The sequence below is a fragment of the Pleurodeles waltl genome, chromosome 10 (assembly GCF_031143425.1).
Source record: "Pleurodeles waltl isolate 20211129_DDA chromosome 10, aPleWal1.hap1.20221129, whole genome shotgun sequence".
Lineage (NCBI taxonomy): Eukaryota > Metazoa > Chordata > Amphibia > Caudata > Salamandridae > Pleurodeles > Pleurodeles waltl.
The window spans coordinates 851,349,016-851,375,524 of record NC_090449.1 but is presented as its reverse complement, the minus strand read 5'-3'; the positions used below and the strand labels follow the sequence as shown (position 1 = coordinate 851,375,524).

General features: G+C 41.6%; 1 protein-coding gene across 1 annotated transcript in view; it reads right to left on the bottom strand.

Moving 5' to 3' along the window:
* CUBN (cubilin) overlaps window positions 1-26,509 on the bottom strand; it is a 1,111,275-nt gene that overhangs the window by 59,536 nt on the left and 1,025,230 nt on the right. The window contains exons 62-64 of the mRNA XM_069211549.1: window positions 18,490-18,698; window positions 3,125-3,272; window positions 2,858-3,030 (exon numbers count right to left, since the gene is read on the bottom strand). Of these exons, the coding sequence (XP_069067650.1) occupies window positions 2,858-3,030; window positions 3,125-3,272; window positions 18,490-18,698 (530 nt within the window). The remainder of the gene's footprint in view (window positions 1-2,857; window positions 3,031-3,124; window positions 3,273-18,489; window positions 18,699-26,509) is intronic.

Sequence of the window (26,509 nt, the reverse complement as noted above, 5' to 3'; positions counted from 1 at the left end):
TTCTGGGATTTCATTTACATCTTTTTAATATAGGCATGGCTGTTGACATCATGGTTACTTGGGTGAGAATATATAGAACAGGGCCAACCCTTTGCATAATAACCCATACGGCAAAAAATCAAAACGCCCTACATCGTGTTTACAAAGGTGTGGTGTAATTCTATCAACTGCAAAGGTTATTTGGCCACTGTAAGAAATTATGTCACTGATTAGGGTGGTGGGGGTGAAACCCTACTCAAGCGGCAACCACAATCCTTGTCAAGATGAAGTTACGAGCAAACTCCAAATTAACCTGTGCGCAACCTTCTGGTAGCTTGGAACAAAGCAGTCATGCTTAACTAAGAGGCAATGTGTAAGGTATTTCTGCAGCACTTCAAGCTGTAATAAAGTGAAAACAACACTGAAGAAAAACCCCACACCAAATTAGAGAAATAGAGTAAACGTTACTACATAATTTGACACCAAATCACCAAAAATACATTCAGTAGAACTAAAGATATGCAGGTTGAAAGATTTCAGTGAATGTAGTGCAATGAAGCACAAAGTGCCAAATGTGGTTATTTGGTAAAGCTGAGCTACATGGGCTGGCTACAGGGACTCAGTTAGGCCCACTGAACAAGAGTACCTTAAATCCTGGTTGCGGTGATTTGCAAATCCTTGATTTGAATTGTACTGGCCGGTGTTGAGATACCATTGACGTGGAGCTTGCAATGAGAGATCCAGCACCAAGATGCGTCATGCAGCAAAGTCCATGATCATTGGTGGTAGCTTCCAATGCAAAGTCTTGCATTGCTGACTGCTGGGGCCTATTACATAGTGATGCATCAGTGGTGAGATTGAGGGACATCGCACTGGGTCAGTGTTGGTGAAGCCACTGAGGTTTGTGAGGACCTGTGTCAATATGCGTCACACTGTGTTAAGCTGGGACAGTTGTCACTGTCGATATGCACTGCGCTGGGTCAGGCTGGCAGATTCACTGAGGCAATGTGTGGTTGTGTCTTGGAGATGCAGGTTCTGGGCTGGTTGTTGGTGGTGAGATGCGCCATGCTGAATCAAGCTTGCCGTGCTATATAGCAATGTGCAGTCCTGTGTCAAAGATGTGTGGCACAGAAAAGTCTGTTGTGTCCCTCTGGCTTGAGAACTGGAGATCAGCCTACTGGCCATTGGAGATACTGGATTCCTGGAACACACATGCAGACTAGTTTCAGCAGGGCAGCTCTCAGCAGAAGAGTTGTGGTACAGCAACAGCAGTCCTTGGGCACCACAGCAGGTCAGCAGGGCAGACTTCGCAGCTGGACAGTCCTTTTTTCTGGCCGAGTCCAAGGCCCAGAAGTGATGTGAAGATTTAGAGTTGAAGGTCCAGTATCTATACCCGGTGCACTCTTTAAAGTAGAGGAAGCTTCTGGAGGTTTCCACCCCTGAGGTATCAGGCATCCCCATTCTCCCTGTCCTGACCCCAGCTTGTCTTGGGTCACAAAAGGCTAGTGACAAACCCCTCTGTGAGAGTGATCAGGCAAAGCCTTTGTGATGTTCCAGTGTGGTAGGTGACAGCTCCTCCCCCTCGTTAACTAAGAGTGGCTGATCCTGCCAACACCTATCTTCCCTTTGTCTCACTTTCTAGGTGCAATACACAAAGGCCAGCCACACTTAGTGATGTGACCCAGGATACAGGCAGTAGATGCCAAATAACTGGGACAAGAAAATTCCAACTTTCCAAAAGTGCATTTTCAGAACTGTGATTACAAACCTGACTTTGTCATACAAGAGGATTGTTCATTAGAACTCTAAAGACACCAAACACAAATTAGTTACCTGCTCCCATTTGGAAATTATAGCTTATAAAATGTAATAAAATAACCCCCATGTTATCCTATGGGAGTGGTAGGTCTTGCAATAGTGTAAATCAAACTTAAGAGCTTTTCACTATCAGGACATGTAAAAAGTTAAAATGCATGATCTACTTTTTAAATACATTGCACCATGCCTTGTCATAAGTTGTGATGAAGGAAGTCTGCATAATTCAGATTTTAAATGAGGAATTATTATATTTTGCCTGTATGAACTACAATACAGATTGGCATGCGTTTGATAATTCAAGTCATAAGGTAAAGAGAAACCTAATTCAAGATGCTGGGTGACTTTTCAATAGTCTGCTGTTCCATGCAGCTCTCTTTCCCATTCTAGGGAAGTGCCCAGGATCAGTGTGCTTTCCTTCCCATGAATTAGGAACATTGCACTGTTTTGGCTAAGGCTTACATCACAATCCAATATTGTAAAAATTTTCATGCATTCTCATCTATTAAAATGTGCATTACCTATCTTATAACCACCTGTAATCTTGTAATAAAAGATCTGCCTGGGTTGAGATCAAGAGAAGCTTTTCACATCATGTGCCCATCTGCCTACATTATCTAACTCTTCTTTAAGTTAGTTTACATAGTGCAACAGCACCAATGTATTCCATAAGGGTGATAGGGGTTGTCTATAGCAAAGGGATAAACACCAGCCAACACAAGTTTACATAGCACTTCTTACAAAAAGTAAATACATAGTAAATTGAGATATCTCAAATGGGAAGAGGAGTCTTAAAATCTGCATAGCAAATGGAGATGCAAAAAGTGAGAAAGAGTTGCCATATATAGGAGATTGTGTATGACGGCATGGGTTTGCCTCATTTAGTGATCCCTTTACCTAAAGTTGCTAGTCAAGGTACACTGGATTCAGAGATTTGCAGTTTAACGGAGGGTGTGGTTACCTTGGATAGGTATTGCATAAAGCAGTGGGTTTTATTAGCCTTAGTAAATGTATTAAACTTGTCCTCTTGGGTAATACAATGCAATGTATTCATTTTTCTTACCTCTAAAAAGTCATCACAGGAGTTCTCCAAATGGAAAGCATTAAAAAATAGAGAAATTGTGTGGTTCTGCGGTGCCCTCAGAACAATAGTGCAATTCAGTCTGTGTGGATAGGAAGCTGGCCAGCCAGGGCTTTTCAGGTAGCCAAAGGTCTGGTTGTATTCTCTACTGCAACCTTCAAAAGAAATTAAACAAAACCATATATTCAATTTGCCCATCTTTGAGATTCTGAACTTTGTCTATTTATAAGAAAGGGCCTTTGTGCTTACCTCCAACTTGATATGTAAAGCTGAGTCCATTGCCACTCAGATATTCCTCTGATCGGAATATGACTTTGGCTGTGCGGTCATAAGAGTAAAATACAGGGATGGCGAACACATCTGCGCCACAGAATCGATGGACTTGTCCTTTGTCACCCTGGAATAAGATGTGAAAAGACACGTGACTTTTTTACGTAACCATTTGCCAACAAAGTGTCTAACTGTGAGCTGGATAATAGTAATTACATCTCGAAGGCAAACTGCAGTCGATGGTTGCTGGGTTGAATCAGTAGTGATCCACACTGCTGAAGAAAATATGCATAAATACATCCGTCTGGGTGAGCACCACACAAGAAGAAGAGCTTGTAAGTACATCTAGCTGGTGTAGTGTGGAACTCTGATAGAAACATCAGGGTGCGGACCAAAGCATCACGTTCCTCATTATGAAAAGCCCGTATTTTGAAATGTGGCGGGTTTACCATGAAATATGAGGTCCTTGATGTAGATCTGTCATGTTTCCCTTGCAGATTGAGAAACTCAAGGGGGGTGAGAAATTACAGGGGTACACATGCACAGAATTACAGAGTCCATGCTAATTGTTTATTTATTCAGGGATTCTTAAGTTTCATTCTGCAATGCTCATTAATTCTGCACCCTCTGGAATTAATAAGGGAGCAGAAATAATACCCGCTCACAGAGGTCAAGTAGAATAAGGTTTCTATTTGTGAAGAGCAAAATACAATAACATCCATGCCTTCCATTCAACCACATCACTATAATGTTCTTGTCTGCCATCAAATTTACTCTCAAAAGTCACTTCTTCAACTGATGGTATCCTCAACAATACATGAACTGCAGAGCCACGAGACATTCTATTAGCCATGGAAGCATGTCTGCTAAATGAACTATGTATGTCTAAGCTAAATTGTGAGGGAAACTGATGCAGGGGTTTGCCTACTTTCAAAGCATGGCGAACCATTTTAGATGGAGGGTAAGGAGTTTGAAATAGCCACAGTGCATTATCCCAGACATCTTCCAAAGAAGAACTTGTGACTTGCTCTCTTCTATTTGAGGAAATATATTACAATACTAAAATATGTATTTCACTGGTTTGCCAGAAGGCCTGCTAATAAATGTCAGTATATACATTTTACAGTAGTGTCACTCTGTTGGCATTATGCTAATAATTAGAATATTTTTCAGGTATTAATGCAGCATACTCCTTACTTTATTGGAGAGAGAGAGAGAGAGAGAGAGAGAGAGAGAGAGAGAGAGAGAAAGCGAAGGAGAGAGAGGTGAGAGCAAACTCTTTATTGTGTCAATTAATAACAAGCATTTGCAATGCAACGGGTCATTTGCTCGAGTTTGAGGTATTAGCACTGCAACCTCCTAACTGGACTTTTCTTGCCACATACATCGAAAGTAAAAAAAACGAGCACAATCGCGCTATGTAAAACCCGGCGCAATTGCGCTGAAATTGAAAACCAAATAAACGAGGGCAATCACGCTGAGGAGAAAATAAAAAGATAAAGTAGTGCAGAAACCATGCTGAAATCTTGGAGCCTCGTATGTATTTTGATTCTGCTACTCCCTCGAGAAAGACTGGCTTCTGGAGATTTCTGCATCTGCTGTTCAGCCATTGAACCTGCTGGATTCAGGACACGATGTAGAGTTGGATTAATTTTGGGAGCTCTACATCTTTTGGTGGGTGCCGTTTGTCTTGCATTACAAAAATTTGGTTTCCAAACTTCCAACTTTGGGGAAGGGGATAGGAGAACAGGAAAGGTCTCTTGCCACAGTCACTTGTCAATTTGGATTTTTTTTGTTATGATCATTAGCACCAGAGTCTTATATGGGTAGCTGATGTTGGGTGTTTCGTGGAGTTTTGCCACCTTCTCTGCTAAGGGTCCACTGTAAACCAGCTGTGATGAGTTGTGTACTAATCTGAAGTAGCAGCAAGTAAAAAGCAGAAGACTCAAGCTCCTTGCCGGACGATATAATCCTCCTTGCTCTTTGTTTTTCACACTAGGCTATGCTTTTTAGTGGATTCTTGTTGAACATCCTTGGCGCCCTCCCTACCCTAGGTGGGTGTGTTAGTTGCTGGGAGGGGAAGGGTAACTGTGACTAAGTTATTGTGGAGCGTTGATGACAGTTGGTGGCCCAAGGACTCTGGGCCTGTGCTCTGCAATTGATCAGACCTCACCAGCAGGTGGCTCTCAGCAGGCAAGGTGCAGGAGGGTGGCCCGACCAAGGGGAGTGGCGGAAGCCCACAGGAGGCCCAAAGAGGCCTTGAGAGGCAAGACCCACATTGCACTGCTGTTAAGCTTGCTGTGTGCGCACAGCACTTACTCAGTCTTTACGTTATTAGGGGATACTTTTACTTATGAGATGATCTAGAAATGGATTATGCATCTGCTAGTGGTTATGTAAATACTTTAAAAGTCTGCAGTGCAATCTAAGACATACACTGTATACTGACCTTAAGGATGCACGGAGATAGGCAAATCACTCATGAGGCAATATTCTTTTTTATTCTTATTGTCCAAAACAATTTGATATTGATATATTTTGCATTTAATTTTAATTAATTCCTAGGCGTGCTGCCAGAATGTTCCAATTTAAAGACTCTGATCATGCATAATGCTGTTAATCACTCAGAGATTTTGCCTAGAGAATTTGACACCTACTTAATGAGAACTGCTCTACATTTTGCCATGTTTCCATTCTGGCACATAGAACAGTAGATGGATTTACTGAATTTGCAAAAACCAATGTGAACCAATGTGAACTTTGTGGTACTGTAGCTGCTGTATGGAAACCCAAGAACAGCAGGGACAAGCACACTTTTGTTCATCTTAATTTTTTACAAATTAACACATCTACTTTAGATCACGGGGTGGGGGCTGCTGCCTTTATAGTACTCATGCGATTGAATTGCTATATAACTCTGTGGTAATGATAATCTCTATGCCCCAAGTTTCAAAAGATGTATTTTTAGTGTTATTTCAAAATACTGTATTATTGTATAGCTTGAATTTCAGTGGAAGAGCATTCCACTGAGTGGGTCAAAAAAAGATGAAAGCACTAGAATCTGGAATATATATGAGCAGGGCAATTTTATTGTAGTTAGGATATGCGCTACGGATGAACTTAACCTGGATAAGGGATACATGCATGGGTAGTATCAGAAAGGTAGCAAGGAGGTCACACATGAATGACTTTGAAGATTAGCATTTGCATTGTGTTTGCAAAGGTGCCTATTTTTAGCAAAAAGTCACCCAACTTGATATTAATTAAGTTAGGTAGGGGTGTTTCTGGGACAATTGTATAGTACCCTGCATTATCCATTATAGACCTAAATCACAGGAGAAAACCATGCTGTGATAAGCTGGGTAATGTGGATTGTTTCCATGCTCCGAGATCATATCTCAACATAAGGATGCATCTGAAATATTAATTCATATTCTCTATACTAAAGCTGAGCTCAAAGTAGATTTTCAAAACTGTTGTTTAACAACTCAAGCATTAACAGAGAGGCAATATGAGCAAGGGGACAAGATTAGGAAGGATTTGACAATTCAAGATATGGAAGTGACATAGGAACATCCATATGTAGGATACATATATTGACCATTAAAGTATGATTTATTGGTTGTAGTTTATTGCCCTTTGTCGTAAGTCCTTGAATTATTACAATAAATGATGATGACATTTTTGCTAGAGATAGTGCACTGTATCACTTTCCAAAAGTGAAAGGAGGTGCATACGAAAGTCCTAGGCTTCCTTGAGCCTTTGCCTAAACTGGGAACTTTGATTACATTCGTTTCTATATTTAAATGTGAAGATGAAATCCAGAGAAATACCATACAAATATTATTGGGAGTCTGCAACATCATTTTATCATCAGTTCAATTTGCTATGAACTTTGACCATATCCAGATTTCTGGCTCAGAATAGCCTACCATATTGCTTAAAGCAGAAGAAAATGTACACCAAATTGTTTCTAATCTTAGCTGCTGGGTAATATAATATTTATGGCAAAACAAAGCATACACATTTTGCCATTGGAATGCTTGATTTAGTTGTGATTATCAACACAATGTTATCACTGATATTATTGAAAGCCAAAAAGAATTTAACAGATAAAACAGGTAATATTTGTGGCCCTTTTTCACAAAAAGCGACTTCAGCTCTAACCACACTGGCTGATAAAGGAATTCCATGACTGACCTAGGTTGGCATAAGTTTGTGAACTCAGTTGCATTTTGCTCTGAGTAGGTACACTCTGGGCTGTTCATATCTACCCTTTATATGGAAGTTTATTTCTTGAATACACCCTCATAATTGTTAATATACTTAATTTAAACTGAATGTAATGAAATCTGACTCCTTTGTTCAATGTTCCATCTTCCAAATCTTTATTGATTAAATCAGTTGTAAAAAAGGTAAAATGACGTGTTTGCTTTGTTGACTCGTAGGCTGTCAGTTAAAAATGCCTTCAGGGAATCTTCTGCTTTGCATAAAATATGGCAAGGTCTCCCTTGATGTTAAGAGTCATAATATTATACAAAATTCTACTCACACCTCCACTTGATTGTTCTATGTGATAATTTCCTGGCAACTTCCCTTTGCATTTTGGTAAGTTGTCAAAAAATTTACCTAGTTCGTATAGTACAGTAAGAAAACAAAAAAAGTTTTTTGCAATTATGTACTGCATGATGTCCTTGTTTTGATTATTCCACTATTGTGATCACAGAAGCTACAAAGCCGGGTCATCCTTTAAAACAATGTCAAGGTAAGTACATTCCACTTTTCTGCAAGGTTTGGCATGGTAGTTGCAAGCATGTTATGATTCAGAATATTTATCCTCGAGCTAACCCTTTCATGATAACCCAAACCCTCTTGCAATTTCCCCAAAAACTCTCTGGGCAATGCAGTAAAGGAAGCATATGTATGTATGCTTGGTCACCCAAGACAAGGTAATGCCCTGAAGCCCCACAAAGGTGTTACGCAGCTATATGAACTATCCATGAGGCGTTCTTTAAATATTTCTTAGTTCTCGATTTTAGACTGCACAGTTGTGGAATAGAGGTAAACTGATGTGTTATCCTTGGTGAATAATAGGCTGTCACCCAGCAGAAGCTTTAGAGGAAATCTGCTGCTGTCATGAACATATGCCAAGGTCTCCATTACTATTAAGAGTCTAGATAATCATATGCAAAAATGTTACTCCTACCTACACTTCTTTTCTGTCCTACCTTCCCTTCATTTCTCTATGAGATAGTTTCTCAGTAATTTTCCTTTGGCACATTTAAGTAACTTGACACTCATGTAACAAGTTAAGAAACCGAAACAAAGATGATTATGCGCTATGGATACATGTACTAGCTCTCTATGGCCTCAGATTTTATTTCTGGGCAGACTGAAAAGTGATTTATTGCTTAAGTACTCTACATAGTTTGATTACTCTGCTATATAGGCCCTGGGGTGGTTCTTATGCAGGTCAAGTCAAAATAACTACATACCACATTCCTGACAATTTTGGTATGATATATGCAAGGATTGTATGATTTAGAATATTCATCTGATCATTTTCCTTAAAGATAATCTGAATCCACTTGTAATTTTAGGATACCTCACACAATACAGGAAGATCAGTGTATTAAGTTGTACTTGGTAAAGTTTCTCAAAGAAATACTCTGGAGTCCCATATGGATGTTCTGCAACAATATGGACTATCTAAAAGGCTTTCTTTGTATATTTCTTGATTCATGATTGTATGAAGAATATGGTCAGTGTTTAGGGCCAGGAACAGCCATCGGATAACTTCTTTAATTGACATTCGTGAACAATTAGCCAACATTAGCCTTATTCAAAATTTGAGGAAAAGGTATTTATGAATCAGTTTACTCAATTTGAACTAGACATAGTGGCTGAAAATAAGTACAGCCAGATTACAATGTATGAATCATACTAAATGTTCAACAATCCAAAAACGTCTGTAATCTGCAGCATTCTAAGACTTTCCTGTTAAAATTTAAATTCTCATCCACTCTTGTGGTAACTCTTAAATCCGAAATGTATGGTGTATTTGGTTTATGAATGTTTGGACATTTTGTGGATTTTAGTCAGTGTAGTGTTTGGACAACATGACATCATAATTTGAGAAATAGGCAACAGGCTGGGATATGTATGTTTGCAAACGAGGATATTATGCACTCAGCTATTCAGAGACTTTCTTAAGGACCAAAGAGCATGTCACAAAAATACATTCCCATAAATACCTACAATCTTCACAATGTAATTTCCTAAATGGGGTCATGGGCCGTATGGTGATATAGTTTCACCTTCTTTGAAATTAAACATGTATCCCTGGCTCCTTGAACCATCTTCTGTGACCAGAATAATGAAAGCCAAATAAGAAATGTTGCAGCAATTGAAGAAGGCTGACATATGAGGACATACAAGGACCACTACCTCCCAGAGTTAAATTAAAAACATTAAAGAGGGGCTGCGTGGGCCCATGGACCCTGGGGCCTCAGGGACAACCACCTCCCTGTGGCCCATAAAAAAACAGTAAAACTGGGAGGTGGGGCCGTGCAGCCCCCCTCCCCGGTCTGATTTCAGCCCAGTGGACCCAATCCCCTGGGGTCCGGCCACTTCGACCTGTGAGCAGTGTTGGGACTGTGGGGGGAGCCTCAATGCACCCAGTAGTCCCAGCAGCATCCCCACCTCTTGTGGGAGCCAGCATTGTTCCTACATGCAGGGAGCTGCTACATTTTCAGCTCCCTGAATGCAGGAGCAATCTTTCATCTGTTTCCCTGCCTGCATGACAGCGGGAAGAGAAACAGATGATAACTCTGCTCCCAGTAAGTGGGAGAATTTTAACAGCTCCCGCTTGCTGGGAGTGGAGTTAGTGTCTGCTCTCGCTTGACTGGAGCTTTCACAGCTCCTGCCAAGCAAAAGTAAACTGCTATCTCCCGAGGGTGGGCCCCTCAGGAGATAGCAGGAGCCAGCCCTGGGTGGTGGTGGTCCCAGGGCTGTTAATGGCTCCAGGAAGAGGGGCCTCCTTTATTGTGCATGGACTAGACCAGGGGAGGTGGTAGTCCCGAGGGCAGTATATGGCCCGAGAGGGGAGCCACAAGGTCCCCTTTCCATTGTTTACTTGTTTTCTAGACCCGTGAAGGTGGTGGTCCGCCCAGCACTCTTTCATGGTTATGGATTTAGGCTTGTAGAGGTGGTGGTGCCCATGGCTTCAAATAGGCCAGAAGGGGGGTCCTCATTGCCCCCTTCCATTTTTACAACTCATGCCACGGGGAGATGATGGTCCCTGGGGATCAAAAGAGTTCATGGAGGAGGGTCTGCAAGGCCCCCCTCCAATATGCCTAAAAAATCCAGGGGAGGTGGTGGTCCCTGGGGATCCAAAGGGCCCTATGAAGTGGCTCAGACACCCTCTCCTTTTTTTTAAATATTTGCACATGCCCCTATGACTTGGCCCACCCGGGTGCTAAATCGAGAACAGGCACAGCGCTTGTTTTAAAAAAAATGTAACACTGTGATTTTAGGTGAACATTTTCAAAAATATGCTCCAAGGGTAGGGGTCTGGGTATTCCTACCCTGACCCCTTTTCTTCACTTTTTGGGACTTGGCTGAGGCCGAATCCCAAAATGGCTGCCGACACTTTTGAAGTGAAGTGTTGGCAGTCAATCAGAACTCAGCATGCGATCTCCAGGCTCCACAGATCCTCCGCATCTCTATATCTCTATATTTCTTAGCCTTTAATAACTCTAAAACTACTGAATGGATTTACACTAAATAACAAAAAGCATGATTTGTGCACTAAGATCTAGGTTCCTGCCAAATTTGGTGTAATTCTGTTCACTGGTTCGGACTGTAGTTGTGTCTAAAAACCCTATGGAAAAATGCATGGGGAAAATGCATTTTGGGGCCCCTTTTTCTCAGCCCCTGCTTAACGAATCACCCCAAAACTTTCAAGAGAGCAGCTGAAGTAAGTGGCATACTAATTTTAAAAATCTTGTGAGGATTCGTCAAAAAACCCTTTTCCTATGGAAACTAGGTCCTAACTATAACTACCTGCTGGTGACCACAGCATATATATCTATATATCTATATATATATATATATATATATATATATATATATCTATATATATATATATATATATATAGATATATATATATATATATATATATATATATGGAAAATGTCACTTACCCAGTGTACATCTGTTTGTGGCATGTTCCGCTGCAGATTCACATGTGGTGCATTATACTTCTGCCATCTAGTGTTGGGCTCAGAGTGTTACAAGTTGTTTTTTGTCTAAGAAGTGTTTTCGAGTCATGAGATCAAGTGACTCCTCCTCTTCGGTTCCATTGCGCGTGGGCATCGATTCCATGTTAGATTGTTTTCCCGCAGAGGGTAAGGTAGGAGTGAAAGTATATGTAGGTTAAGAGAAAAGAGATGTCCATGCTAATGCACATCTATATATATATATACAAATGTTTTTAAAACATAAACAACTACAGGCTCCCGGGGAGGTGGGAGGGTGCATGTGAATCTGCAGCGGAACATGCCACAAACAGATGTACACTGGGTAAGTGACATTTTCCGTTCAGGGCATATTTAGCTGCAGATACACATGCTGTGCCTAGGTGACAAAGCAGTTTGTCCTCCCATAAAAATAGTGGTGGTTAGCCTGTAGGAGTTGAAGTTGTTTGAAATAATGTTCTGAGCACAGCTTGACCTACTGTGGCTTGTTGTTTTGCTAAAACATCTACACTGTAGTGTTTAGTGAATGTATGTGGTGTTGACCACGTAGCTGCTTTACATATTTCAGCCATTGGTATATTTCCTAAAAAAACATTGTAGCACCTTTTGTCCTTCTAGAATGTGCTTTAGGAGTAACTAAGAGTTGTCTTTTAGCTTTAATGTAGCATGTTTGGATGCATTTTACAATCCATCTTGCCAACCCTTGTTTTGAAATGGGGTTACCTGCATGAGGTTTTTGGAAAGCTACAAACAGTTGTTTAGTTTTTCTGAATAGTTTTGTTCAGTCTATGTAGTACATTAGAGCTCTTTTAATGTCTAATGCATGTCGAGCTATTTCTGCCACAGAATCTGGCTGTGGGAAGAAGACTCGTATTTCCACTGTTTGATTTATATGAAAGGCGAGAAAACTTTTGGTAAAAATTTGGGATTTGTTCTTAGAACAACCTTATGTTTGTGTACTTGGGAGAACGGTTCTTCAGTAGTGAAGGCTTGGATTTCACGTACTCTTCGTAAATAAGTAATTGCGACTAGGAAGGCAACCTTCCATGTTAAGAATTGCATTTAACAAGAGTGCATAGGTTCAAATGGTGGGCCCATAAGTCGTGTAAGCACTATGTTTAAATTTCAAGAAGGAAATGGGGGTGTCCTGGGTGGAATGATGCATTTTAAGCCTTCCATGAAAGCTTTAATAACAGGAACTCTAAATAAGGAGCAGTGCTGTATATTTTGTAAATATGCTGAAATTGCAGTAAGATGTATCTTTATGGAAGAGAATGCTAAATTAGATTTTTGTAAATGAAGTAAATAGCACTTGTACTGATGCTGTAAGAGGGGCAATCTCTTTATATTGACAGTAGTATACAAATCTTTTCCATTTTTTAGCATAGCACTGTCTAGTAGTAGGTTTTCTTGCTTGTTTAATAACCTCCATACATTCTGATGGTAGTTGTAAATATCCAAACTCTACGACCTCAGGTGCCAAATCGCTAGATTTAGTGTTTTGGGATTTGGGTGCCTGATTTGTCCTTTGTTTTGTGTCAACAGGTCTGGTCTGTCTGGGAGTTTGGAGTGTGGTACTACTGACAGGTCTAACAATGTTGTGTACCACGGTTGATGGGCCCATGTTGGTGCTATGAGTATCATATTGAGTGAGTTTTGACGCAATTTGTTGACCATAAACGGAATGAGTGCGAGAGGGGCAAAAGCGTAAGCAAATATTCCTGACCAATTGATTCATCTAGCATTGTCCTTGGATAGGGGATGTGGGTGTCTGGATGTGAAGTTTTGGCATTTTGCGTTTTCGCTTGTGGCGAACAGATCTATGTTTGGAGTTCCCCATTGTTGAAAGTATTTTTGAAGTACTTGAGGGTGAATCTCCCATCCGTGTGTTTGTTGATGATTTCTGCTGAGAATATCGGCCAATTGGTTGTGTATCCCTGGAATGTATTGTGGTAACAGGTGAATTTGGTTGTGGATTGTCCATTTCCAAATGTTTTGGGCTAGAAGGGAGAATTGGGACGAATGTGTCCCTCCTTGTTTGTTTAGGTAATACATGGTTGTCATGATGTCTGTTTTGATCAGGACATTCTTCTATGTGAGAAGAGGTTGAAAAGCTTTGAGTGCTAGGACGACAGCTAACAACTCTAAGTGATTTATTTGTAGCTGTTTGTGTTTGGCATCCCATTGTCCTTGAATGTTGTGATTGTTGAGGTGAGCTCCCCAACCAATCATTGATGCATCTATTGTAATTATGGTCTGAGGCACAGGGTCTTGAAATGGCCGCCCTTTGCTTGGATTTGTGGAATTCTACCACTGAAGGGACATGCATGTTTGGCAGTCTATCAACACTAGATCTTGTAGTTGACCGTGTGCCTGTGACCTTTTTTGTGCAAGGCACTTTGTAAGGGCTGCATATTTTTCGTGTCTTGCGTGTGGAACAATTGCAATACATGATGCCATCATCTCTAAAATCTTCATTACAAATATGACAGTGTACTGTTGATTTGTTTGTATCTGTGTGACTATATTTTGGAAAGCTTGTATTCTTTGCGTATTTGGACATGCGAGTGCCTTTTGAGTATTTAGTATTGCACCCAAATACAGTTGTATTTGTGCCGGTTGTAGATGTGACTTTTTGTAATTTATTGAGAATTCTAGCGTGTGCAAGGTTTGTATTACATAATCCGTATGGTTTTGGCCTGCATATGACTGTTTGATTTTATTAGCCAATCGTCTAGATATGGAAAGACATGTATACGTTGTCTTCTTAGGTAAGCTGCGACTACTGCTAGGCACTTTGTGAATACCCATGGAGCTGTTGTTATTCCAAACGGTAACACTTTGAACTGATAGTGATTTCCTCGAATGACAAACCTGAGATATGTTCTGTGCGCAGGGTGGATGGGTATATGGAAATACGTATCCTTGAGGTCTAATGTTGCCATGAAATCCTGTTTTTGGAGTAGTGGGATAACATCTTGAAGAGTTACCATGTGAAAATGTTTTGACAGGATGTAAAGATTGAGGGTCCTGAGATCTCACATTGGTCTGAGGGTGCCATCTTTTTTGGGGAATCAGGAAATATAGTGAATAAACTCCTGTCCCTGTTTGAGCTTGTGGTACGGGTTCTATTGCTTGTTTGAGTAATAGAGATTTGACTTCTTCCTGTAACAGATTGATGTGTTCGGTGGATAGTTTGTGTGACTTTGGTGGAATGATTGGGGGAGTTTGTATCAATTCTAGGCAATGGCCATTGCGGATAATTGATAGTACCCAATTGTCTGTGGTAAGGTTTTGCCAATTTGCGTGGAACTGTTGCAGTCTTCCCCCCACAGGAGAGGTGTGAAGTAGAAGGGGATGAGACAAGTCACTGCTGAGGGTGCTGTGGAGTTTGCTTAGAGGTTTGAAATGTCCCTCTATTTCTGGGAAACTGGCCCCTGTATGTGCTCCTAAAACCACCTCATTGGTATTGTGGTTGGTAGGTTGGTTTTGCCTGTGATGTGGATGCCTCTGCTGTTTGTGTTCTAAATCCACCTCTAAACTGAGGTTTCCAAAAGGATCCCCTGTATGATGTGGAGTATAGTGCACCCATTGCTTTTGCGGTGTCTGAATCTTTGCGTAATTTCTCAATGGCTATGTCAACTTCTGGGCCAAAAAGTTGTTTCTTATTGAATGGCATATTTAACACTGCTTGCTGTATTTCAGGTTTAAAACCCAAGGACCTGAGCCATGCATGCCTTCGTATTGTTACTGCAGTGTTGACACTTCTAGCAGCGGTGTCTGATGTGTCTAGGGCAGATCAAATTTGATTATTTGTAATGGCTTGCCCTTCCTCCACTACTTGTTGTGCCCTCTTCTGATGTTCTTTGGGTGATGCTGAATTATGTCTTGCATCTCATCTCAATGGGGCCTGTCGTATCTAGCTAACAGTGCTTGTGAGTTAGCTATCCTCCACTGATTCGGTGCTTGGGAGGCAACTCTCTTCCCTGCTGCATCAAACTTTCTGCTTTCTTTGTCGGCTGGGAGTTTGCTCTTTTTCAGGCAGCGCTGACTACTACTGAATCTGGAGGAACTTGTGTCATGTAATCAGGATCAGAGGGAGGTGGTTTGTACTTTTTCTCTATCCTAGGTGTAATTATACGTGCCTTAACTGGCTCATTAAATATTTGATCAGCATGTTTTAACATGCCTGGGAGCCTGGGGAGGCACTGATATTTGGAATGTGTGGAGGATAGGGTATTAAACAAAAAATCCTCTTCTAATGGTTCAGTGTGCATGGTGACCCCATGGTATGCTGCAGCCCTGGATAAAACCCGATTGTACACAGTGCTATCCTCAGGTGGTGAAGGCTTAGAGGGATAGCTGTCTGGGTCATTGCTAGGAATGGGATCTGGATCATAAAGATCCCATGGATCTACTTTGTCCTGTTGTGAGTCAAAAGAGTGTGTTGGTGATTGCACTGGTGTAGGACTGGTAGAAGGAGAGGTATGCAGGCGTGGAGAGTGAGGAGGAGAATGAGGAAGAGAACATTGAGGAGGTGGTGGTTTCTCCTTCAGCTTTGGCACTTTAGCTGAGGCTGCATAGTGTCCAATTCCTCCTCAAAGGCTAACTTTCTCTTCGGTTTTAGAGTAGGTGCTGTTAGGATTCTGCCTGTTTCTTTGTGGATATGAATTCTGGCTTGCCTTTTTTCCATTACTTCAAGTATTGGCTGTACTTGAGACTCCTCTTCAGAGGTTTTGTTGCTTTCTTTTAGTCTCTTTGAAAGTCCATGTTCCTCTGTGTAACCTGCCCTTTTCAGCTCTTAAGCCGGCTTTTTTGGGATCGAAAAAGATGGTGCAGTGGATGTTCTTGGCTCTGAAAGGGATTTCTGAATTTTCAACTCTGAAAAATGGTGTTTGCTCGAGTCGGACACAGAGCTTTTTATTGCCTCCGATGGTTTTGGAGGAGTGGCCTTTTTAGGTGCCGAACTGGTAGTTTGGTCACCTGTAGTCTTTTTTCGGGCCGAGCCATGGCCTTCCGGCAGTGGCGTACCCAAAGCCTTATGTTTTTGTCTTTCTGATGGTACAGGGGCAGGCGTAGTCACATGTTGTCCTGCTGTAACCGGTCAGTCTTTCTCAGATTCCTGTTCGGAGTCGGAACATCGAACAGACACTGCTGTCTGCATGATTTCTTCCTCCTCCACGTCAAGATGTTTGGTGCTTCTGGACGCCATCTCGAGTCTTCGTGCCCTCCTGTCTCGAAGAGTCTTTTTGGAACGGAGGATCGACAGGCCTCACAATTTTCTTCCCGATGATCTGGGGAAAGGCAAAGATTACAGGTGAGATGTTGGTCTGTATAAGGATATTTCACATGGCACCGAGGACAGAACCAGAATGGAGTCCGATCCATGAGGCTTCCACGCGGTTGGCCGGGCTAGGCCTGAGTTGGGCGCGCACCCCGAAGGGCGAGTAGACTTGTCTTCTCCAACGGTACCGATGTGACAATGGAAGATGTAAACCCGATCGATACAATACCAGCAAAAATAAAGCGTTTTCAAAGTTTTCTGATTTGAAATTTCGGAGTGAGAGGAAACACGTCCGAACCCGACGGCGGAAAGAAAACAATCTAACATGGAGTCAATGCCCATGCGCAATGGAACCGAAGAGGAGGAGTCACTCAATCTTGTGACTCAAAAACACTTCTTCAAAGAAAAACAACTTGTAACACTCCGAGTCCAACACTAGATGGCAGAGGTATAATGCACAGCATGTGTATCTGCAGCTACACATGCCACCAAACATATATATTTATATCCACAACAAACACAGTGTCCCGTAACTCCCAGCCACTTCACCGAAATGGGAGCGGGTGCAAAAACACAACGACGGGCCACATATAAATGAATCAAAGTTTAGTCATTTGTTACCGCAACGTGTATCAACAAATAGGTCTTCGTCACAGCCACAATACAGATCAACGGTGCCCCACACCTATAAAAGCATTTTGACTAAGAATAGAAATTGTAGAAAGACCTGATAAAACCACGATCAACGTGTTTCAACCAACAGGTCTTCGTCACGGCCACATTACTAATGTAATGTGGCCGTGACGAAGACCTGCTGGTTGAAACGCATTGCTGAATACATTTTCTTTTTTTATGGGTGCTAAGTATCACGTGCTTTTTGTAGCTAATATATTTTGTAGTTTAAATACTCTGTATTGTCCTACTTGGCCCACAATGTACCTTGAAAGTAATTGCTTATGTATTCCACTGCAGAGCAGATATATATATATATATGTATATATATATATATATATACAAGACAGTCAAAATTCTCCATCAGGGGCACACAACCCTGCAGGGCGGCCTCAGCGCAAAGGGTGGAGTATCCCAGTAACAAACACAAAAACACGATGCTGAGGCTCGGTTCCAGTTGACTCCCAGGGTTCAATTTTATTTTAAAACGGCAGCACCACCCAAATCCTGACGCGTTTCGACTAAATGTCTTAATCATAGGTAGGTGGTTGGAAAATGCTCACAGATCAGGTGCTTTTAAGTCACATAGCACGTGACTTGCACATCACAGCATACATTTACCATAATGCACTGTTCAAGTTCTTCCTATCTTATTGCAGAGTTGTGTCATAATCAGGCTGAAATAGCGTTGAAAAAACTCCACAGCTGATGTTTATATCCATAATGACAGTGCTTGTAACCAAATTCGCAGTGCTGAGACAAAGCCACATGTTTCATAATGTAGTTCGTATATTTGTAGCACCGTTTCGTCAAAGCTGCTGCCATTAAAGTAATAACGAACACAAGGAAGTCCAAAACTGTTTGAAAGAGAGGTCAGCGAGTCGGGCCCCTGTAGATGCATATACAAGACAGTCAAAATTCTCCATCAGGGGCACACAACCCTGCAGGGCGGCCTCAGCGCAAAGGGTGGAGTATCCCAGTAACAAACACAAAAACACGATGCTGAGGCTCGGTTCCAGTTGACACAGCTCAGGACATCTTTACAAATACACATATATTGTCTATGAAGATAGCTCTCAGAAGCTGGCTCTAGTTTAAACAATGTAATTAACCTATCAAGGACACTTACCACAGGTGAGTCACTCATTTCCAGGTAGTTCTGAGAACAGGACTGATTCTGGTGCTGTTGGAATGTCTGAACCACCAGCTTGACCTGCTCTTGGGGAGGAGCATCGATGATCCACAAGCAGCTAGTGAATGGTGGATATGCATTTGGAAAAAAAGGAGATGCTGTGGACTGTGGCATGTTGGTTGCATTGACAATCCCACCACACAGAGCTTGGAAGCAAAGAAATATGTTTAAATAGAAGAGTTATAATTATCCTGATATGAAATTGAAACTACAGTTATTTCAATAGAAAAGAAACATCAACTCATCTCTTTCATTAACTGCATTAATCAATGTGATCTTGAATTACTCTTATGCCACACTAATTTGCAATTGTTCTTGATGTATATATGTATGTGTGTATTATGTATGTGACGCATGACAATAGTGTGCTGCCTTTCCTTTTCTTTTTTGCTTTCCTCCTGTGTCACACATTATTTCTGATAGTACTTTACATTCTGCCAAAAGGAAATTGATACTTTGTACATAATAGAGAAATAGTTTAACTCCCTTATATCTGGAGTCAGTTTTATGTCACACTCATGCTGTGTTACACACATCAATTTGACCACTGTAGGATACCAAACAGCTCTAGTTTCATGTTAGACCTGACAGACTTAGGGTGGTCTTCCCCTAACTTTTTCCCTGCCTCTCGCCATATTTCTGATGTAATTTTTGCTGATTTTAGGGCTCTGAACACTTTTAACACTGTTGATCAGTACTAAAATGCTTGTGCTCTCTCCCCTAAACATGGTAACATTGGCTCCTACCCAAATGGCATATTTAATTTACCTATAAGTCCCTAGTAAACTTCACTATATGTGCCAAGGGCCTGTAAATTAAATTCTACTAGTGGGCCTGCAGCACTGATTGTGCCACCCATCTAAGTAGCCCCTTAACCACGCTTCAGGCCTGCCATCGCAAGGCCTGTGTGTGCAGTTTTACTGCCACATAGATTTGGTATTTAAAGCTCTTTGCCAAGCATTAAACTCCCCTTTTATTTCATATGTCACCCCTAAGGTAGGCCCTATATGACCCACAGGGCGGGGTGCACTGCATTTAAAAGGCGGGACATATGCTTGTAAGTTTTACATGTCCTTGTAGTGAAAAACCCTTGAAGCCATTTTTCACTATTGTGAAGCCTGCTCCTCTCATTTGTCAGCATTGGGAATTCCCCTATATACTATTACGTGGTAATTTTTGATCTGAAAGGAGTAGCACTGTCATGTTTGGTATTTTTGGAGTGGTAGTAAGAAAACCAGCTTACTGGTAAATATGGATATAACATTACTGTTTTAGAAATGCCTCTTTCAGAAAGTAGGCATTTCTCTGCTCTTACTGCTCTCTGTGCCTTACAGGCTGTTTTCAATCCATGTCTGGCCTGTGGTGGGTGACAGATCTCCTTGTGCATTCCATCTAGCCTGCCATAAACACAGGACACTCAGCTGCGTCTACAGTCATCTGCGTACTGAAGGGTCTTCCCGGGCAGGAAGTTCTCACCTACACTTCAAAGGGGAGAGATCTGACCCCACACAAGGTAATGATAACCCCCCACAGATCTCCCGGCAGACAGGACTGAACTGAAAGGAAAACTGGTGCATTTAAAACCAGTCTTTGAAGTCTTTCCAACTTCAAAGGCACATGTGGGTATAAGTACTGGGTCTCTGACCCCCTAAATCAGACACTACAACTAGACTATGTGGGAAGGATTGCTGGGCTGCTCAAGGGACTCAGCTGGACTGCTTTTCTGCTTGTTGCCCTGCTGCCCGCTGCTCCCTGACTCTGCTGGAAGGACTCTGCCTTCCCAACACAAGTGAGCTCCAAGGGCTTGTTAGCTTGCCTCCTGTTCCCAAGTCTAAGGGACATCAAAGACTGGAACCATCTGCACCTAGACTCTACAAGCTGTGAGTCTCCCCTGCCTTGGAAGTGGGCCTAGTGTGCTCTACATTCTGTGCTGTTCATCAGAATTTCCGCAAAGCAACATGAAGCCTTGTAAATCCTCGCCACACGGCTGCCAGCCCATCTGAACCGAAACACAGCGACGGCAACACCGACAAAACCTAATCACACAACTCCCCATGATTGATGCAAAGAGACTTCAAGCCTTGCAAAGCTTTGCTGCACATTGTTTTGGCACTGACGTCCGACGACACAAAGCCGTGCAAAGAAACGCCACACAGACTTCGCACTAGGGTGTAAGGTATTGTGTTCAGTGTGCCAAGTGGGTCCCTGTAGCTGTCCCACACCCCATCGAGGTCAACCTGAACTTGTGACTTTGTCCCAGTCCAGCTCAACCAGATAACCACAGTTGACGCTTTGCACTTCTATGTGCTATTTTCACCAAAATCTTTACATTTGCATTTCCCAGGATCTTTGTATTGGGTTTTTACCATCTTGGTCTTGTTTTATTTATAAAATTATAAACTACTTTTCTAACCTGGCGTGAAGTCTTTTTGTGGTGTTTTCACTGTGTTACTGTATGGGGTATTACACAATTACTTTACACATTGCCTTCTAAGTTAAGCCTGTCTGATCTGTGCCAAGCTACCAGAGGGTGAGCACAGGATAAGTTAGGTTGTGTTGTGACTTCCCCTGATTAGGATTGTGGTCCCTACCTGGACAGGGTGCATACCTCTGCCAACTAGAGATCCAATTTCTAACATTTCACCTTTTTCCAAGTATTGTTAGCAGAACTTGCCATTACCAGGCACTTCATAACACTAAAACACATACAGATTTTGACAGAGAAATAGTAAAATTGAACGCTGTCATTAAATAATTTAAAAATGGTCACTTCTGTGTAAGTCTAGGAACTATATTGTACTCCTCAGTTGTTACCTCCAAACTCTTCTTGGAGTTATATGGTCCTACTTTATTCACAAAGTGAGATGATTTGCCAAACATGTTGGAAGAAGGGCATTTCTGTTGATTTATTCTAGAGCTCAATGGCCATGGAGAGCAAATTAATTAGTTTTTTAGTATCCTTTGTCAAGTTTTATGGAGGAAAAAGTGCCTCAGTGTCAACTTGATGTTAAAGCATTTTTTCATCTCTGGCGTTTTGAAAAGTTTAACTACTGGCAGGATTTTCCAAATTATCCTTTTTTTATTGTCACACACATTATTTTATGATGGGTTGAATTATATTAATAGCCCCAACACAATGCTACAATTTGTTGTGATGAGTATAATTATATGCATAAGATTTAAATAATGGTAAATGTTTCTTTGTGATGACTTGAAATATTTGTATAGCACCTAAATAATGTTACACATTACTGTATGATGAGTTACTCAAAGGAGCAAACAACAGGACAGAGCATCACTACAGAATGTGACTTTCACATGATGCAGTGTATAGCAGATGCACACAATTGTCAGATTTACTCTCTAGCAGAACCAACGTATAGGATCTATTCAGACACAGCTGATTTCTACATTTGCCTTTGTGGTTGTTAGACAGTAAGTGAACAACTTTATAGCATATTGCTGGAGGTCTAGCTAAGTGGATACTCTGTATACCAGAGTGGATAGTTAGAACTATTTCAATAACCAAAAAAACAATATGTTTCATACATTCATGTGCTAGAAAAATGTTTCACCGTAACAGTAACAATCATTGATCTCATAGATGGCAAATGCAATATGCGTCTCTGGGGCACCACCTGATTAATATTAATTTCATTGTTGGATGGAAACTATATGAATCTTAATGAAGGCAACCTTCACTAGACTCCTAGCCATATGCAGGGTAACATTTTCTTCGCAAAGGTGTTAGAACATTGTGCATGATGAAGAGAAACACCTTATAGGTGTTTATATTAACTAGTGGTGGTCTCCACTAGGTAGATATTTATAGGACTGTTTCCACAAGAAATGCCTTTTTTCTGTTGATAATAACTTTAGTGACGTTTGACGTATCTCCAGAAAACTATCCAAGTGCTACTTTTAGACTAGTTTGTGCATGGAAAGTTTAGCGGTGATCCAAAAAATGGGGGCTGAGAAAATAAAGGGGGGTCCCAAAACGTGTTTTCCCCATTCATTTTTCCATAGGAATTTTAGACACAGCTACAGCCCAAACTGCTGAACGGATGTACACCAAATTTGGCAGAGAGCTAGATATTGGCTCAGAAAGAATGTCTTATGTGTTTGGTGTAAATTTGTTTAGTAGTGTTAGAAAAATTAAGGTTCAAAAAAATTACATATATCACTCCTCAGAGGATTCGTGGAGCTGACAGATCTCAACTGAAGATCTGATTGGCCATCACCTCAAAAAGGAAGTGGAAGTAACCATATTAGGACTTGGGAATGTATCCTGACCCTCTAGGTCTGGTGGTGAGGTCCCAGAGGGACCTCAACGGGGGGGCAAAAGTCTTGTTTTACTTTAATTTTGCTGCAAATCTCAAGAGGTTCTGTGAATCTGCAGTAACATTTATAACAAAAGCATTGGCTCTCACTTACTTCTATTAAAGGGCCCTCCCAGAAGGCCAGGACTGGGGGAGAGGTGTGAGGTATTTTTTCAGGGGGCATGCAGTTCCATGTCCATGCCTGCTCGAGGCCCCAGGGACCAGATCCTCTGGGGCTGATAACTTAGGTAAAGGGGAGGGGGCTATGCAGCTCCCCTGTCCCTTAGCATCCAGGAGGCCAAGGGGACCTATACCCCGAAGCCAATAAGTTAATTAAATGGAAAGGGGCCGCACAAGCAATAGAATGGCACCAGGGTCCCCATTACTTGGGGCTGGTAATTTCAATAGGAGGGAGTGGGGCTGCACGGCCCCACTCTCTGAGCCATGCTATGGCATTGGGGACCCCTGGGGCTAGCTCAGTGTCCTGAGGGCCCCAACCCCATAGACACCATCTATTTTCCTGCCAGCGAGCTCGGACGGAATAACTGCTAATAGCTAGAGCTAGAGACCAAGACACCCATAAAACAATTTTAAAAAACACAAAAAGTGAATAATAAATGGCCGGTCACAGAATCTAATTTATTATTCACTGCTCCTTCAAGGAGCACCCCAAATTGCCCTGGGAGAGCTATTTACATATATTTTATTTTTAGTAATGTCCCTAGAAGGATCAGGGACATCATCTGCGTTTTTTAATGCTGTGGGCTGCTCTAGAGACTTCTGCATCCCCCAGCAACACTAGGAAAAAAACATAGGTCTCCTTGGTTACTGAAACCATGACCTTACAATATTTTTAAAATGCATTTCCTAGGCTGGAGCTTTTGCTCTACAGCTGGGACTGTATTGCCACCTAGTAGTGTTGTTGGCTGAAGTGTCATGAAATGGAGTGAGGGGAAGTGTAGCGTCACAGAGTAGAGTGTAGAAGGGTGTTGTAGAGTGTAGTGACAAAATGTCACGCAGTAGAGTGCTGGAGAGTCTCCTACAGTGTAGTGCCCTACAGTGGTGTGTCATTATTTGTGAGAACAGAGTGCATGGTAGGGTGGCACGTTAGTGTTGTCTAGTTAGCAAGCTGAAAAGAGTGTGCATGGAGGTGCGCTACTTATAATAAGTTGACGCTGGTGGATAAATTGTGAATTAAAGTTATAACTATAACTTTAGAACTTCTAAAGTTTGTGTAGTTTCAATTTGGTTTGTATAATTATAATTAAGCATTACCCTTTGTTTTTTTTATTGAAATCCAATGTTTGTTTTTAAATTTGTAATAAAATGGTGTTTCAAATCGAGTCTACTGTCGCTGAGTGGAGTGTCGTTATGTAGTGTCATCCAGGACAGTGGTGGATAGTCTTGTAAAGCCCATTGTTGTAGAGTGGAGTATTGTATAGTAGAAAACAGTGGTGTAGAGTACAGTGGAGTTGGGTATTGTACAGTGTAGTAAAGCGTTACATAGTGTAATGACATGGTGTCTCATATAGTGGAGTCAAATATTGTAGAGTGGAGTGGTGAGTTGTACAGTGGACTGTAGTGTTATACAGTAAAGGATGGTGTTGTAGACTGTCATAGAATCCAGTAGAGTATTTTACAGTGGAGAAGGATGAAGTAGCGTACTGTAGAATGAAGAATCATCAAGCAGAGTGTTGTAGGGTACAGTTGAGGAGAGTGTCATAGAGTGAAGTGCTGAGTCACACAGTGCAGTGGTGTATTGTAGAAAGGAGTAGAATGGCGTTTTGTTGAGGGTCCTATACAGTAGTACATTGGTGTAGCGTGGATGGACATGGAGTAAAGTAGAGTGTCATAGAGTGTAGTACAGTGATGAAGATAGGAGGTACATGCAGTGGAGTAGCATGTCAGATAATAGAGTAGTGTAGAGCTGAGTGTGGTACAGTAGTAGTTTAGAGTATGCTGATAGGATATAGTGTAGTAGAATGGAGTACAGGGTAGTGGCGTGTATTGGAGTGGGGTAGCCCAGATGTGAGTAAAGTGTCATAGAGTGGAGTGGTGTAGAGTGCACTAGAGTGGAGTGGCGTAACCACAGTTAAGTAAAGTGTCATAAATTGGAGTACCATTTTGGACAGTAGAGTGTAGTAGCATGTCTAACAGTATTGTAATTAGAAAGTACAGTAGACTACAGTAGAGTAGAGTGGCAGACAGTATGGTAGAATTTTGTAGAGTGGATTTGCATAGAGTACATTAGTGTGTCAAAAAGTAGGCCGGTGTAGGGTGAATTGTTGTACAGTACAAAGAGTGAGGTAAAGTCTCATAATGTGGAGTAGAGTCAAGTGGAGTAGTGTAACAGTGTGGAGTAAAAGTATGACAGAGTGTATTGGTGTGTCATAGAGTAGAGTGGCATGGAGTGAAGTATAGTGGCATTGCATAGGTAGTAAAGTGCTATAAATTGGAGTACGGTCTCATACAGTAGTGCTGTGTTATAGAGCATAGAAAAATGTTGCCCACTGTAATAGAGTGTTGCAAAATGGAGTGTACATGCATAGAGTGGAATATAGTGTTGGAATGTACAGGGACAGAGTGGAATAAAGTGTTGTAAAGTACCATAAAGTGTAGTAGACTTCCTTAGAGTGGAGTTATATAGAGTAGAGGAGAGCATTGTACAGTGAATGACACAGAGTGGAATGGCGGAGTGGAGTAGAGTGGAGGTTGCACAGTGTAAATTTGTAGAGTGGATTATCATATGGTGGATGTTAGAAATTGGGTCTTTAGTTGGCAGTCAGGTTACACCCTGTCCAAGCAAGGACCCTCACTCTAGTCAGGGTAAGTCACACACAATCCAAATTATCCTGTGCCCACCCTCTGGTAGCTTGGCACTGAGCAATCAGGCTTAACTTTGAAGGTAATGTGTAAAGTATTTGTGCAATAAATCATGCAATAACACAATATAGCACCACAAAAATACACCACACAGTGTTTAGAAAAATATATAATATTTATCTGATAAGATGCAGGTCAAAATGATTAAGATGCAATACGTATAGGTTGAAAATATCACTGTAAAAATGATATAAAGTGTCTTTAGTCTTTTAAAAGCAATGAATGTCTCTTTCAAGCACAAAGTACCTGGTTTGCATTCAAAATCTCCGCAAAGAACCTCAGAGGAGGAAATGTGTGGAAAACAGGGAGGTGTACATCGATTTCTTGGGCCGCACATGGCAATGCGTCATTTAGTTTTCATGCAGGGATGCTGTGCGTCGATTTCAGGTGCTCGGTTGAGGATCCTCTTCGGGTTGCAGGGTTTTCGGACGACCCAGGAACGATGCGTGGATTTATGGTGCTGACAGAACGAAGTCACAGGTGCTGCGTCGATCCGGTGGGCGTTGTGTGGAAATTGCTACCGCATGGCAGGTGTTGCATCGATTCCTCTCTGGAAGTCAGGCTGTGTCTTTCTGGCTTGGTGTGCGGTGAATTCTTCATTGCGATGCAGGTTGTGCATCATTTCTGGCAGGCTGTGCGTTGATGTTTGCCGCACAAGGAGTCCTTCTGGTAGAGATGAAATATTTTTGGTCCTGAGACTTCAGGGAACAGGAAGCAAGCTCTATCCAAGCCCTTGGAGAGCACTTCTCACCACA